The sequence below is a fragment of the Salmo trutta genome, chromosome 6 (assembly GCF_901001165.1).
Source record: "Salmo trutta chromosome 6, fSalTru1.1, whole genome shotgun sequence".
Classification (NCBI taxonomy): Eukaryota; Metazoa; Chordata; class Actinopteri; order Salmoniformes; family Salmonidae; genus Salmo; species Salmo trutta.
The window spans coordinates 23,064,134-23,080,996 of NC_042962.1; the positions used below are offsets into that span (position 1 = coordinate 23,064,134).

The following is a 16,863-nucleotide window of genomic DNA, read 5'->3' on the forward strand; positions in this document are numbered from 1 at the left end:
ATATATACCGTATTCAGACCCTTTACTATGAGACTCAAAATTGAGCTCAGGTGCATCCTGTTTCCATTGATCATCCTTGGGATGTTTCTACAACTTTATTGGAGTCCACCTGCGGTAAATTCAATTGATTGGACATGATTTGGAAAGGCACACACCTGTCTATATAAGGTCCCATAGTTGACAGTGAATGTCAGAGCAAAAACCAAGCCAGGTTGAAGGAATTGTCCGTAGAACTTCGAGACAGGATTGTGTCGAGGCACAGATCTGGGGAAGAGTACCAAAAGAATTCTCCAGCATTGAAGGTCCCCAAGAACACAGTGGCTGCGTCATTCTTAAATGGAATGACCAAGATCCCGATGGTCACTCTGATAGAGCTCCAGAGTTCCTCTGTGGAGATGGGAGAACCTTCCAGAAAGACAACCATCTCTGCAGCACTCCATCAATCAGGCCTTTATGGTAGCTGCTCCTCAGTAAAAGGCACACGACAGCGTGCTTGGAGTTTGACGAAAAGCACCTAAAGACTCTCAGACCATGAGAAACAAAATTCTCTGGTCTGATGAAACCAAGATTGATCTCTTTGACCTGAATGCCAAGCGTCATGGCTGGAGGAAACCTGGCACCATCCCTACAGGGAAGCATGGTGGTGGCAGCATCATGCTGTAGGAATGTTTTCCAGCGGCAGGGACTGGGAGACTAGTCAGGATCGAGGAAAAGATGTACGGAGCAAAGTACAGAGAGATCCTTGATGAAAACCTGCTCCAGAGTGCTCAGGACCTTAGACTGCGGTGAAGGTTCACCTTCCAACAGGACAATGACCCTAAGCACACAGCCAAGACAACGCAGCAGTGACTTCGGGACAAGTCTGAATGTCCTGAATGTCTGAATGGCCCGGCCAGAACCCGGACTTGAACCCGATCGAATATCTCTGAAGAGACCTCAAAATAGCTGTGCAGCGACGTTCCCCATACAACCTGAAAGAGCTTGAGAGGATCTGCAGAGAAGAATGGGAGAAACTCCCCAAATACAGGTGTACCACGCTTGTGGCGTCATACCCAAGAAAACTCGAGGCTGTAATCGCTGCCAAAGGTGCTTCAACAAAGTACTGAGTAGTGTCTGAATACGTATGTAAATGTGATATTTCCGTTTTTTAAAATGTTTTATTATACATTTGCAAACAATTCTAAAAACCTGTTTTTGCTTTGTCATTATGGGGTATTGTGTGTAGATTGATGAGGGTAAAAAAACGATTTAATCCATACACTGTAAATAATCAGCTGTGTGTTGCGAGCTGTCATTTTCTCTATTTCCTTTGCATCTCACACTATACCATATATAGCACGCAACTTTCAACCAGGGCCCATAGGGCAATTTGGGACACACCCTATCTGGAGAGGGGCAGAATAAGCATCACTCCAGCTTAGCTACAACACATTGGTTAACTGAGGATCTCTAAGGCTAAGTCTATTTCAGGTGAATCCATGCTGATCAATGGGTTTTTAAGGACGACTGCATCACTGGTCTTCCATTGGCTAGCAGATTAGTGACTCATCATAGAGCTTCTATTGGACAGCAGATGACTGAGCCATTATCACATTCATATCTGACAATATCCCATATGGTTCACAGACCCTCTTTTACAAAGGAAAACAAATGGACTGTTACATTAAAGAGGTAGTCTATGGCCCTGTACACACACACAAACACACACACACACACACCTTTGATGTCCTTCCCGAAGCCCATGCCGGACTGGACGTTCTGTCCCTCCTCCTTCTCCATCATAAAATCATCATCGCTGGACACGTCATCTGCTGATGAGGTCATCTTCTTCTTCTTCTTCTTGTGGCGCGGAGGCAGCTTCTTAGGGAAGGCAAACATGGGGAAGATGACCAGGAGCATGGCTATAGAACACAGCAAGAACCCACTCCACCTGGGGACCAAAGGTAGACATAGATAGATAGATACTGTTAGAACACATCAACACACACGTGCGCACACACACACACACACAAGCGCACGCGCACACATGCATGCACGCACACGCATGCATGCACGCACACGCATGCGCACGCACGCGAACACGCCCTCTTACCAGTTGCCAACAAAGCGTGGGTCACTCTGGTCAATATGGACGACAGTTGTGGGATCGACGTAGAAACCAATCAGAACTCCTCCTAACAGATATCCCGCTGCCGGCCCCAGGGCTCCCATCACATACATGACAGCTGGAAGAGAGAGAGGAAGAAAGAAGATTACTTCATTGCCCAATTGTACGCAGTTTGACTTTCACTTTATCTCTACCCCTCTGAAAAACACACATGCAAACACAGGTTGGAGAGGTTGGAGCAGAGGGAGAAACAACAAATCACAACCAGGGATACTACAGAAATAGCCAATCACAACCAAGTATACTAAGTAGTGCTGAGCGAATAATGAACATTTGTCATTTTTATTTTTTAAACAACTAATTGATGAATGTCGGTTTAATTAGCTTCTGTGAGCTCTGTGCGCACATTGTGCAGTTTCTCTAGTCCGAACTGGGCAATGTAGCAGGGAATTGTAGTTTCCAACAGGCTATTCTACATAGTTAATGGTCATATTTTCTATGCTAAACTACAATGACCATAATCCATTGCGAGCATACTTGTCCGGTCTGTGTTTCTTTTATGCCTGCTACGTAAAATAGACAGAAGAATGCTTGATCAGAAGAATACTCGATCGATAGGAGAGCAGTTGCTTCGCGAGGTATCGCTATCTGAAAATACATGATCTAAGTGATTGAAAGTCGGTATTCAGCAGTCAAAAAAGTATGCCTTATTTAGTTTGAAGAACTACTAAAACAGTGATTTTGTCAGACAGCATAGGCAGCAGCTCTATAGAGATGAGATGATGACTTGGAATGAAATAAAGTCATGAAATAAAACAAATGTAATATACACAACAAGTTCCGGGTTAAGCGAGCAGTGTGTCAAGAAGCAGGGCGGCTTGGCAGGCCATGTTTCGGAAGACGCATGACTCTCGACCATCACCTCTCCTGAGTTCGTTGGGGAGTTACCGATGAGACAAGATTGTAACTACCAATTGGATATCCCAAAATTGGGAAGAAAGCAATCTCGTCTGAGTGTGCCAAAGCGCAGAATAACTGATGAATGTACGAACGCGCAACACCTGCTGAATATGATTGTGTCAGTAAATGTCGTCAAAAAAAGTAATTCAATTGTTGCCAGTAGCACAGTTAGTCAGTAGCACTCTGAACAGCAAAACCTGTTCTGCTATTGTGAGAAAAATGGTCCGAATGAGGTGTTCTCTCATTTATGTCTGGAAGTAGCTAGCCAACTTTAGCCAGTTAGCTTGGGTGCTTGACTGCCGTTGTGAGGAACGCTTGGATCAAACCTACTCCTGGGCCAGAGCGTGCAGTGTGAGCTCTGAACGCTCGGAGAGCGAAAACACTCTGAATATACAGTACCAGTCAAAAGTTTGGACACACCTACTCCTTCAAGGGTTTTTGTAAATTTTTACTATTTTCTACATTGTAGAATAATAGTGAAGACATCAAAACTATGAAATAACACAGAGAATCATGTAGTAACCAAAAAAGTGTTAAACAAATCCAAATATATTTTAGATTCTTCAAAGTAGCCACCCTTTGCCTTAATGACAGCTTTGCACACTCTTGTCATTCTCTCAACCAGCTTTATGAGGTAGTCACCTGGAATGCATTTCAATGAACTTTGTGGAATCTCTGTCCTTAATGCGTTTGAGCCGATCAGTTGTGTTGTGACAAGGTAGGGATGATATACAGAAGATAGCCCTATTTAGTATTATGCCATATTATTCCAGTATTACCATATTATGGCAAGAACAGCTCAAATAAGCAAAGAGAAACGACAGTACATCATTACTTTAAGACATGAATGTCAGTCAATCTGAAAAATGTTAAGATCTTTGAACGTTTCTTCAACTGCAGTCACACTAGAGTTCATTTGAGTTACCAGCCTCAGAAATTGCAGCCCAAATAAATTCTTCACAGAGTTCAAGTAACAGACACATCTCAACATCAACTGTTCAGAGGAGACTGCGGAAATCAGGCCATCATGGTCGAATTGCTGCAAAGAAACAACTACTAAAGGAAACCAATAAGAAAAAGAGACGAGCTTGGGCCAAGAAACACAAGCAATGGACATTAGACCGTTGGAAATCTATCCTTTGGTCTGATGAGTCCAAATTTGAGATTTTTGGTTACAACCGCCGTGTCTTTGTGAGACGCAAAGTAGGTGAACGAATGACCTCCGCATGTGTGGTTCCAACCGTGAAGCATGGAGGAGGTGGTGTTATGGTGTGGGGGTGCTTTGCTGGTGACACTGTGTTATTTATTTAGAATTCAAGGCACACTTAACCAGCATGGCTACCATAGCATTCTGCAGCAATACGCCATCCCATCTGGTTTGCACTTAGTGGGACTATCATTTGTTTTTCAACAGGACAATGACCCAACACACCTCCAGGCTGTGTAAGGGCTAATTGACCAAGAAGGATAGTGATGGAGTGCTGCATCAGATGACCTGGCCTCCACAATCACCCGACCTCTACGCAGTAGAGATGGTTTGGGATGAGTTGGACCACAGAGTGAAGAGCAGCCAACAAGTGCTCAGCATATGATGGAACTCTTTCAAGACTGTTGGAAAAGCATTCCAGGTTAAGCTGGTTGAGGGAATGCCAAGAGTGTGCAACGCTCTCATCAAGGCAAAGGCTGGCTACTTTGAAGAATCTCCAATATAAAATATATTTTGATTTGTTTAACACTTTTTTGGTTACTACATCATTCCGTATGTATCATTTCATAGTTCTGATGTCTTCACTATTATTCTACAGTGTAGAAAATAGTAAAAATAAATAAAAACCCTTGAATGAGTAGGTGTGTCCAAACGTTTGACTGGTACTGTATGAACAGACAATCTGACAACGCTCTGAATTTATGCTCAGATCGCACACACTGGATGCATTTAGGAACACACCCTTAGTCGTCAATCAAATATATTTGGCATTGATCAAATGGGCGGGCAGGCAGGCAAGCTCCCATTCAGTTGTCAAAATGTGGGTTTGGACAAGCATGCATTGGCAGGCAAGCTGCAGAAGGACGTGCAGGCCAGTGCAATTTTGACAGCCAACTAGGTAAAACATTTGAGAGGATTTATCTACTGTTCCCTCGATAGATTTTAGCTCATCTCGCTCCGGCTAGCATTAGTTGATGAACTTGTTGATGTGCACAACTGAGGAAGAGAAAGACAACCTGTTCATGGTTGTTTGACCAATAGGACTGTAAAGTTCCCAAATGTAAGAGGACTCCCGTGGTATTTACAAAATTTGCAGATATCCATTGGGCTTTATTTTGTGGTTTTGGCGAACGCGTTCTAATGATCTAAAGTTGCACTGTTGCTACTGCCTGTAAACAAACACACAGTCCAGTTCAAAATGAATGATACCAGGCCCGTATGGCAATTGGCTAATTTGCATAAAGGCCAATTGTAGCTCTGATTGGCTATAGCACACCGGTCTGCGTAGACTCCGGTCCTTGACAAGACAGATGTTTGTATTAGGTTTTATTTACTGCAGTGTCTACTAATTGTCAAAACGCACGGTCGCTTTCCCACTCTATATTGGCATAGAAATTTCACAAATGCCATTCCAAAACATTCTATGAATTTATGAAAACTTGAAAAAAAATATATATATAACCTTTGTGTAACTAGGCAAGTCAGTTAATACTTATTTACAATGACAGCCTAGGAACAGTGGGTTAACTGCCTTGTTCAGGGGCAGAATGACAGATTATTACCTTGTCAGCTCAGGGATTCGATCTAGAAACCTTTTGGTTACTGGCCCAACGCTCTCACCACTATGCTACCTGCCACCCCAAAAAAATGACCATATCTACTGTAAGTACTCGCTTGTCAGAAAATGTTTACAAGAAATGTGTCATAATGTTCCTATGAACAGATTTGAATAAGATTTCATGTTGCTAAAAACGCTGTCAGTTCCACTTTAAATAATAAGAGATAAGGGGCGTTGACATGACTGTGCATATGAGAGTTGTAACCATTTACTCTCCACACGTTATTCCACGTGCCCCTATTACAACTGTTAATGACACAGCTAGAAAAGTGGAGGGGTGGCGAGAAGAGGTGAAAGACAGGAGGAAAGAGAGAAAGCTGACCGGGAACCTGTAGGAGCTATTCATTAACCAAGGGGCTATTACTACAAACATCTAAAACAGCTGACCTGGAACCTGTGGAAGCTATTCATTAACCCAGGGAATATTACTACAAACATCTATAACAGCTGACCTGGAACCTGTGGAAGCTATTCATTAACCCATGGTATATTACTACAGCCATCTATAACAGCTGACCTTACATCACAACAATACTGTTCCAGCTGAACTGGTCACTGTCTCAAATGGCACCCTATTCCCTACATAGTGTACTACTTTTGACCAGAGCCCTATGGACAGTAGTGCACTACATAGGGAATAGTCCCATCCATAACAACTGATTCTAGATCAGCGGGGACTTCAAATGAAGCCTGGGGCATTCAGACCATCACCTCTCAGACAATTACTGACTATTACTTTACAGGAGAGACGGGAAAATGTTTTACAACCTGGCTGATACACACGCACACACACACACACACACACACACATGAATGCACACACACGCACTTCTCTGGACATGTGGAAAAACCACCCACGGACATAGTAACCTGGAAAGTCAAAACAATTATGGGCCATAGTCAGGAGTGAGGACATCTATAATTACACCTAGAACATTTCCTAAACTGCCCGCCAGGTGTGTGTGTGTGTGTCCAGAAGCTTATCCATTTTCCCAAGCTGTGTGTATTTAAATGATGTCATCATCCACAGAGCCTGTAGATAGAGCAGCATTGGTCTGTTCACTGTGCGCCTGCTGTCCACCAGACACACAGACACACAGACACACAGACAGACAGACAGACAGACAGACAGACAGACAGACAGACAGACAGACAGACAGACAGACAGACAGACAGACAGACAGACAGACAGACAGACAGACAGGAGTGTTTCTTCTGTGGCGGGGCCTTCAGCAGTGTCTCTCCACCGTCTTATCAGGGGCTAATTAATTAAGAGCGAAATAAGTAAAATCTCTAAGAGGTCCAAGGGGATAAAGGGAGAGGGGAAATTATTCCTTAAAGCACAAAGAACCCATCTGTAAAGCCTCTTATCTGCCTGCCACACACAGAGAGAGTGAGAGAGAGAAAGACAAACAGAGAGCGACAGCGAGAGAGTTACTGAGAGAAACAGAGAGACAGCACAAGAGAGAGCGACAGCGATACTGAGAGAGAGCGAGAGCGAGAGAGACAGAGAGACAGCGCGAAAAAGACAGAGAGAGAGCAGGATGTGTACCATTCCCTGGGCTAATATAGCACAAACAGAAAAAAAGCCTCCCTCAATTTACATATACATAAATCTCCACTGTAGAGAACAAATTCCCCAACAGATGCTGGTTCACTCACACCTCTCTCCATGTCAAATCAATCACAATTTAATATGCACAGAAAGAACCTTTCACAAAAGCCATATCACTATCCAGACACAGTGAGTGGAGAGTCATTACTTTTTCATTGTATTGGGTACATTGCAAATGCCATCCTATTCCTTTTGGGGGGGCACTATATAGGGAATAGGGTGTCATTTGGGACGCAGAAAGTAGATAGAGACGGGTCCAGAATACTACATGAGACAGAGACAATGAAGAGGGTTTATTAGAGGTGGCAGGGACAGTTAGAGGTCTGCTTTTACTATCTCTACGATGATTAAAAGATCCATTCATAAAAGGATATGAGAACAGGCGCAAGTGTGAGTGTCTGTGTTTCTTTGTGTTTGCATGTGTGTGAGTGTCTTTGCGTGTGTGTGTGTGTGCATCTGTCTTTGTGTGTGTGTGTGCATCTGTCTTTGTGTGTGTGTGTGTGTGTGTGTGTGTGTGTAATTGTGCCTATGTGTTATCATGCGTTTGTGGTTCATGGTGTATTTCATCCTGTTAGAAGAAGACCAATAATGTTAATGACATAGTTGGATGAGCTACGGTGCCTTGGAGAGCCTGCACATCAGCCTGTCAGCATACCGTCAGCGTATCGTCAGCGTGTGTGAGAGACAGAGCTATGTACAGACACAGTGAGCATAGCCTTGCTATTGAGAGAGACAGAGCTATGTACAGACTAGAGGTAGACCGATTATGATTTTTCAACGCCGATACCGATTATTGGGGGCCAAAAAAAAGCTCGGTACTGATTAATTGGCCGATTTTTTTATTTATTTATTTGTAATAATGACAATTACAACAATACTGAATGAACACTTATTTTAACTTAATATAATACATCAATAAAATCAATTTAGACTCAAATAAATAATGAAACATGTTCAATTTGGTTTAAATAATGCAAAAACAAAGTGTTGGAGAAGAAAGTAAAAGTGCATTATGTGCCATGTAAGAAAGCTAACGTTTAATTTCCTTGCTCAGAACATGAGAACATATGAAAGCTGGTGGTTCCTTTTAACATGAGTCTTCAATATTCCCAGGTAAGAAGTTTTAGGTTGTAGTTATTATAGGAATTATAGGACTATTTCTCTCTATACGATTTGTATTCCATATACCTTTGACTATTGGATGTTCTTATAGGCACTTTAGTATTGCCAGTGTAACAGTATAGCTTCCGTCCCTCTCCTCGCTCCTACCTGGGCTCAAACCAAGAACACATCAACAACAGCCACCCTCGAAGCAGCGTTACCCATGTAGAGGAAGAGAAACAACTACTCCAAGTCTCAGAGTGAGTGACGTTTGAAACGCTATTAGCGCGCACCCGGCTAACTAGCTAGCCATTTCACATCGGTTACACCAGCCTAATCTTGGGAGTTGATAGGCTTGAAGTCATAAACAGCGCAATGCATTGCGAAGGGCTGCTGGCAAAACACACGAAAATGCTGTTTGAATGAACGCTTACGAGCCTGCTGGTGCCTACCACCGCTCAGTCAGACGGCTCTATCAAATCATAGACTTAATTATAACATAATAACACACAGAAACACAAGCCTTAGGTCATTAATATGGTCGAATCCGGAAACTATCACGTTTATTATTTCAGTGAAATACGGAACCGTCCCGTATTTTACATAACGGGTGGCATCCATAAGTCTAAATGTTCCTGTTACATTGCACAACCTCCAATGTGATGTCATAATTACGTAAGATTCTGGCAAATTAGTTCGCAACGAGCCAGGCGGCCCAAACTGTTGCATATACCCTGATTCTGCGTGCAAGGAACGCAAGAGAACTGACACAATTTCACCTGGATAATATTGCCTGCTAACCTGGATTTCTTTTAGCTAAATATGCAGGTTTAAAAATATATACTTCTGTGTATTGATTTTAAGAAAGGCATTGATGTTTATAGTTAGGTACAGTCGTGCAACGATTGTGGTTTTTTTTCGCAAATGCGCTTTTGTTAAATCATCCCCCGTTTGGCGAAGTTGGCTGTCTTTGTTAGGAAGAAATAGTCTTCACAGTTCGCAACGAGCCAGGCGGCCCAAACTGCTGCATATACCCTGACTCTGTTTGCAAGAGAAGTGAGACATTTTCCCTAGTTAAAAGAAATTCATGTTAGCAGGCAATATTAACTAAATATGCAGGTTTAAAAATATATACTTGTGTATTGATTTTAAGAAAGGCATTGATGTTTATGGTTAGGTACACGTCGGAGCAAAGACAGTCCTTTTTCGCGAATGCGCACCACATCGATTATATGCAACGCAGGACTGGCTAGATAAACTAGTAATATCATCAACCATGTGTAGTTAACTAGTGATTATGATTGATTGATTGTTTTTTATAAGATAAGTTTAATGCTAGCTAGCAACTTACCTTGGCTTCTTACTGCATTCGCGTAACAGGCAGGCTCCTCGTGGAGTGCAACGTAAAGCAGGTGGTTAGAGCGTTGGACTAGTTAACCATAAGGTTGCAAGATTGAATCCCTGAGCTGACGAGGTAAAAATCTGTCGTTCTGCTCCTGAACAAGGCAGTTAACCCACCGTTCCTAGGCTGTCATTGAAAATAAGAATGTGTTCTTAACTGACTTGCCGAGTTATTAAATAAAGGTCTAATAAAAATTTAAAAAAGGCATTTTTTTTATATATATATATTTATTTTTTTAAAAGAGGCAAATCTGTGACCAAAAATACCGATTACCGATTGTTATGAAAACTTGAAATCGGCCCTAATTAATCGGCCATTCCAATTAATCGGTCAACCTCTAGTACAGACACAGTGAGCATAGCCTTGCTATTGAGAGAGACAAAGCTATGTACAGCCACAGTGAGCATAGCCTTGCTATTCAGAGAGACAGAGCTATGTACAGACACAGTGAGCATAGCCTTGCTATTGAGAGAGACAAAGCTATATACAGCCACAGTGAGCATAGCCTTGCTATTGAGAGAGACACAGCTATGTACAGACACAGTGAGCATAGCCTTGCTATTAAGAAAGACAGAGCTATGTACAGACACAGTGAGCATAGCCTTGCTATTGAGAGAGACAGAGCTATGTACGGACACAGTGAGCATGGCTGCCATCGGCAGACCTGGGTATCAAGAGAACAAAGAATATGTGCCCACTGTACACATTCTTTTTTTTCTTTTTTTAACTAGGTAAGTCAGTTAAGAACAAACTCTTATTTACAATGACGGCCTACACCGGCCAAACCCGGACGACGCTGGGCCAATTGTGCACCGCCCTATGGGACTCAAAAATATGGCCTGTTGTGATACAGCTTGAATTTAAACCAGGGTGTCTGTAGTGATGCATCAAGCACTGAGATGCAGTGCCTTAAACCGCTGCGCCACTCAGGATCCCATTGAGGTGGAAACTGAGCTGCACTTCCTAACCTCCTTCCAAATGTATTAGAGACACATATTTCCCACAGATGACAAAGGTTTTGAAAACAAATCCAACATTGTTAAACTCCAATATCTATTAGGTGAAATACCACAAAGTGCAGTCATAGCAGCAAGATTTGTTTCATGTTGCCATGAGAAAAGGGAGAGGAGCACAAACACTAGAATGTCAAGAGTGTGCAGAGAATGCCAAGAGTGTGCAAAGCTGTCATCAAGGCAAAGCGTGGCTACTTTGAAGAATCTCAAATATAAAATATATTTTGATTTGTTTACAACATGATTCCATATGTGTTATTTCCTAGTTTTGATGTCTTCACTATTATTCTGCAATATAGAAAATAGTAATATTAAAGAAAAACCCTTGAATGAGTAAATGTGTCCAAACTTTTGACTGGTACTGTACATACATACATACACACATATACATACACAAAAATAGAAATAAAATATCACTGCATACTACCCCTTCCCTCCAATACCCTCTCATATCCCCTGTTGGCCAATATTCTTACTCCTGATCAATAGAAGGCAACTGTTCAAAAGGAAAAGTTATCAGTACAACCTCTCAAAGTGTATAAAAAAATCCAAGTGTAGAAAAGACATTAGATTTTTCAACCAGGCTGATAAAATGGGAGGTTTGGAGGATTTCCAATTAAGCAAGATCTGCCGGCGGGCTATGAGGGAAGTTACAACGTCTGCTTTACTTTTAGTCCGACTAGGCAACAAAGATTGAACTCCAAATATATCTATCAAAGGACAAGGATGCAGGTCAATATCTAGAACTATAGAGAGTATTAAAAAAGGATGACCGATACTCAACCAGCTTAGAACATTCATATAACACATGGGTGTGGTCTGCTAGAGTGATCGAACATCTATCAAATGTGTAATTTGTGTCTGGGAGGAATTTACAAAATTTTTCTTTGGTGTGGTGAATTCTCTGCAAGACCTTGAGCTGAATTAAACTTAACCGAGCTCATGAGGATGTGGAGTTAACCCTAAGAAGGACCTCCTCCCACCAGTCATCTGTAAGGTCATGTTCAAGTTCAGTCTGTCTTGATATTGTTTACTGGAGAGGATTCAGAGGAAAGCATGTCATATAATCTAGAAATCAGACAAAATCTCTTGTAGCAACGTCTTGGGAGGTAGTTGAGGAAAGATGGGAAAATGAGAGCGAACAAAGTTAAGGGCTTGAAAATAGCGGGAAATAATGAGCCAAATTACATTTAGCAATGCGATCATTAAAACTGGCAAACTTCCCATCTAAAAATAAATCTTTAAAACATACCAAACCTCTCTCTCGCCACAAAACAAAAGCCTGGTGGAGTTTGGAGGGTAAAAATAGTTGGTTGTTACAGATAGGGCCTAGAAGAGAAGGGGCAGAAAGTCTAAAATGTTAACAAAATTGTCTCCAGATCTTCAAAGTAGACAGCACAATGAGTTTTCCAGTATACTGCACTAACACGGACAGCGCTGGGCCAATCGTGCACCGCCCCGTGGGTCACCCGGTCGCGGCTGGCTGCAACAGAGCCTGGACTCAAACCAGGATCTCTAGTGGCAACTGCCCCACTCGGGAGGCCCGGTTTCCAGTATACTTTGAAGGTCACAAGGACAGTGGGGCACAAGTAGCAGAATGATTGGCATGAGTGTGCTTCTAATGAGCACCAGTTGGTAGTTGTAGCATTATACCAGACCATAATCCAATAGTAAAGCAGTACATTTGGAAGTGCCAATCCTCCATCTTGTCTCCTGCCAGCTAAGGAGAGAGGCAGACTATCCCAGCGTTGTAAGCATGCTTTAACTTGTGTGACTAGACTTGCAAAGTTAGTTTTATGGGCCAGAGAATACCTAAATAGGAAAAACCATAGGGAAACAGACGGAAAGGCAGGGCTCCAGAGGGAATTTGCTTGGCAGCGGGGTTTTCTAAATTTTCAATTTCTAACCTGAGAATGATCAAAATGTGTTTAAAAAATGCAGTATGTTACCAACTGAGTTCACAGTGTTCGTGAAATATAATAGTATATCATCTGCATACAGTGACACTTCATGTTATTCACCAGCTCGGTGGATTGCAGTGAAAGTGGATAATTTTAAGGCCAAGAAAAAGCGGTTCTATCGCAAGTGCAAAAAGGAGCGGGGACATAGGACACCCTTGACGGGTCCCTCTGGAGAGGGGGAAGTATTTTGAATGTTGAGAGTTGGTGTGTACGCTAGCTGTAGGAGCAGAATAGGGCAGACGTGAAATTGCACCCAAAACCAAATCTTCCCAAAATCTTAAATAAATAATTCCACTCCACCCGGTTGAAAGCCTTCTCCGCATCAAGAGAAAAAACAATTTTGGGGTCTGAAGAAACAGAAGGAGAGAGTATAATGTTCAAAAGACAGCGTGGAAATCAGTTGTCGCCCTTTGACGAAACCCGTTTGATCATCAGATATGACATACTGAAGGCAGGGTTCCAACCGCCATGCTAGAACCTTAGCTAATGGTTTAACATCAGCATTCAAAAGTGAAATTGGCCGATATCCACCACATTCTGATGGATCTTTATCTTTCTTGAGTATAAATGAGATGGAGGCTTGAGTTAACGTTGGGAGGAGAGAGCCCTGTGATAACGAGCTGGTGAACATATCTAATAGTAATGAGGCGAGTTGATCTGAGAATTTTTTTATAAAAATTGACGGGAAAGCCGTCGACAAACTTTAGACCGTTTGTTATCTCATCTAGATGCGAAGGGTTGTCCAGAACTTTACTCATGTCCATATCAATGGATGGAATATCCAAGTTATCTAAAAAGTTGTACATCGCCGTATTATCTGATGGGGGTTCAGATTTGTAGAGGTTAGAACAAAATGACACAAAAGTTTAATTAATATTAAAGGAGTCACTTGTAAGATTACAGGAAGAGACATATACCTGAGAGATAAGATGAGATGCTGACTGGCGTTTAATTTGGTGGTGTCATATACCTGAGAGATAAGGTGTGATGCTGTTCCCCGGCCTTTACTGTTAAAATTAGAATGAAAAACCTGTCTAACCCATGCTTTACGCAATCTAGTATGGTTGGTAGCGCGTAGTTGCGTTTCATGAAGAAATGCGATATCAGTATTCAGGCTCTTCAGACGTGAAAATACTCTGGAGCGCTTAATTTGCTCCCCACAGCCATGAATGTTCCATGTCACCAGTCTGACTGGAAGCCCCAAAATACCATCCTGTTGTTGAACTAGACATGAATCCTAATAAGAGGAGAAATCAAATGAAAAAGAAAGAGGAAAATACAGATTGAGAGAGGAGTAGCATGAAAAAAAACCCTGAAAATGCCAACCCCACACCTCTTTAAAATCATATATATGTATTTGTATGTATGTGTGTCTTTCGGAGGGGTTGGGTTAAAAGAGGAAGTCAAATTTCGGTTGGACCAATAAAATTATCTTAATCTGAATGTCTAAATGGCGCCCTACTCATTACAGTGCACTACTTTTGACCAGAGCCATATGCGCCCTAATCAAAAGGGAAAAGGGTGTCATTTGGGAAAGCTCCAGACGTAGGGCACTAGAAACTACATAATGTGCCATAAGTCATAAAGAGCATTAGGGTATTAGTCAAGAAGAACATGGAGTATTGTGGAATAAAGCAAAAGAACCTAGAAGCCAAGTCTAAAAGCATGGTTGGAAAAGAAAACGTCAACCTTCCTCAAGAGTCCCTAGAAACGTTCTACCAGTGGAGAAACATCCTCTTCAGTCACCTTGCCTGCCTAAACATTAAAACCGCTGGGCCTCGAGGGATCTTATTTTGGTTGTGTTTATGAAGGTATAAGGCAAGATGTGCGGTCAAATGATGAAAACATCAGTAGCCTAAACATCATTATAAGGGCCAAGTGTGCTTGATAAATAGTGAAAATCAGCACAAAAGCAATAATGGCATTATAATGAATAGAAGTGTCGATAGGACAGCAGTCACAAAGGTAATTATTTATAGGTCGGATACCATGTCGAATGTCTGTTTCTTTGTCATCGAAATGGAGGTAACGCATAAACTCTCTGAAGCAATCCATTGACATGGTTTCTCCAAAGAAAAGTTTCCCATACATGTCTGACCAGAAGCTCTCCATATACATGCTCTTTCCACTGAATGGTCCATGAACATGCATGATAGAAATGAACGCTTCCAGCTCATCAGTACAGTCCCTGAATGCTGTAGCATGTCCATATCACATAAACAACGAAAGCTGGTGAGTGCATTGCTGATGTTGTTTTTTGCTTTAGATCTAAGGCCTGCTCTCTCAGTGATGACATTTGGTGCTGATAATCAGCCCGGAGCATTGTCACTGGCTTGTTCTATCTAAACGGTGCCATCCCTTTCGCTCTCCTGTCTCACTGTTTCATTTAGGAGTGGCACTGGCACCTGCTCAGTGCGCACCGTTCTGGCTTTTTTGCGCTTAGGCCTCAGAGGTGTAGGTTATTCAGTCTGAGGCTTAGAATCAGAAGAATAATCATCAGCGATGTCATGATTCATTTCTTCCCCGCCATCTAAGTCGTTTTCATTCCGATCTTGTAGCAGCGCTAACGCATCATGTGCATCCATTCATCTTGGTCTTCTTGCCATTGTAAATTACACACGCTTTCACTGTGTACTCCAAGTAGTCAGAGTGGACTGATAAAACTGCTTGGATTTGGTGGACTGATATAGGGTACCTACCATTTTGAGATTATAATAAGAATATACCAATAGAGCAGAATGGCCCGCCCTGTTCTTCATTCACAATTGGTGATCACATAATTGTGCAACATTTGCTTCCCCTCGCTCATCAACTCACCCATTCTCCCCAACATACTTTACTTAATTTATTTCATCTGTTGTTATATGTATGAAATTATTTTCGGTATAGTTTAAGTTCAGGTTCGAGGCAGTTATACAGGGTGATTATCAACTGGGCAAGGCACATTCCACTGTCGGGAGAAGGAGGGGCAACGGGGGAAAACCATAAAAAAATGACATGCCCTCATAAAACTGGTTATAGATCCAGATCTGTTTTTGATATTAAGATTCTACCAACGGCAGTGTGTTATATAGACTGATTTAGGAAAAGTCAAGGACGGAGGGGGGAATGACTTTAAAAATGGCAGAGTAATAAAACAATTCAAATCATGAGCAATCAAAATGACTGCTTTAGCGGTTCTAGTGTTAAGAGCACATAGCACTTCATGCAGTGTTTTCATTAGCGCCATATGGTGTTTATCCAGACCAAGTCTAAGCATTAACAATAAAGTCAAGGTGATACGAGCAGCGAGCTCATTATGATGAATGACTTCAATCACATACACCATTACTCTACTGACCCTCTCTGTCCATTCTCATACAACACACTGTCCATTAATTCTCTCTCTGGGTTAGGGAAAATAGGATTTTGAATGGGAATCTCTCCCTGAAAATAGGATTTTGAATGGGAATCAATTGTTTGATCCCCACAAGAATAGTAAAACAAACACGTGTGCATTCATTATGCGTGTGCGCACCGTGTGTGTGTCCTACAACAGCTGATATGTCATACATCATGTCTCCCCTAGCATTGTATAACTTTAAGTCATGCCAACCCCATCCTTCATATTAACAGTGTTCCGCTTGACAGTGTTCCGCTAAACCGTGTCCAGCGCCAGTCACTGCACCCCCCCGCTGCTTGGCAGCCCGCCAGAGCTGTTGGCGGGTCCCGTTTCCACGATGATGGGCATGCAGGGATGTCTTCGGGGTGAAGAATATGCTGGCGATGCAAAATCCCGCCGCTGCATCACGCACACACAGACACACGTCACAGGGGAGTGAGGGACGCACACACACACACACATTCACCAAAGGCTCCATTTACTCAATTACGCAATGG

The 16,863-nt window shown here is 42.2% G+C and overlaps 1 protein-coding gene across 1 annotated transcript in view; it reads right to left on the minus strand.

The window, feature by feature from the left end:
• LOC115195681 (solute carrier organic anion transporter family member 5A1-like) overlaps positions 1-16,863 on the minus strand; it is a 95,896-nt gene that overhangs the window by 24,322 nt on the left and 54,711 nt on the right. The window contains exons 3-4 of the mRNA XM_029755803.1: positions 2,093-2,225; positions 1,719-1,930 (exon numbers count right to left, since the gene is read on the minus strand). Of these exons, the coding sequence (XP_029611663.1) occupies positions 1,719-1,930; positions 2,093-2,225 (345 nt within the window). The remainder of the gene's footprint in view (positions 1-1,718; positions 1,931-2,092; positions 2,226-16,863) is intronic.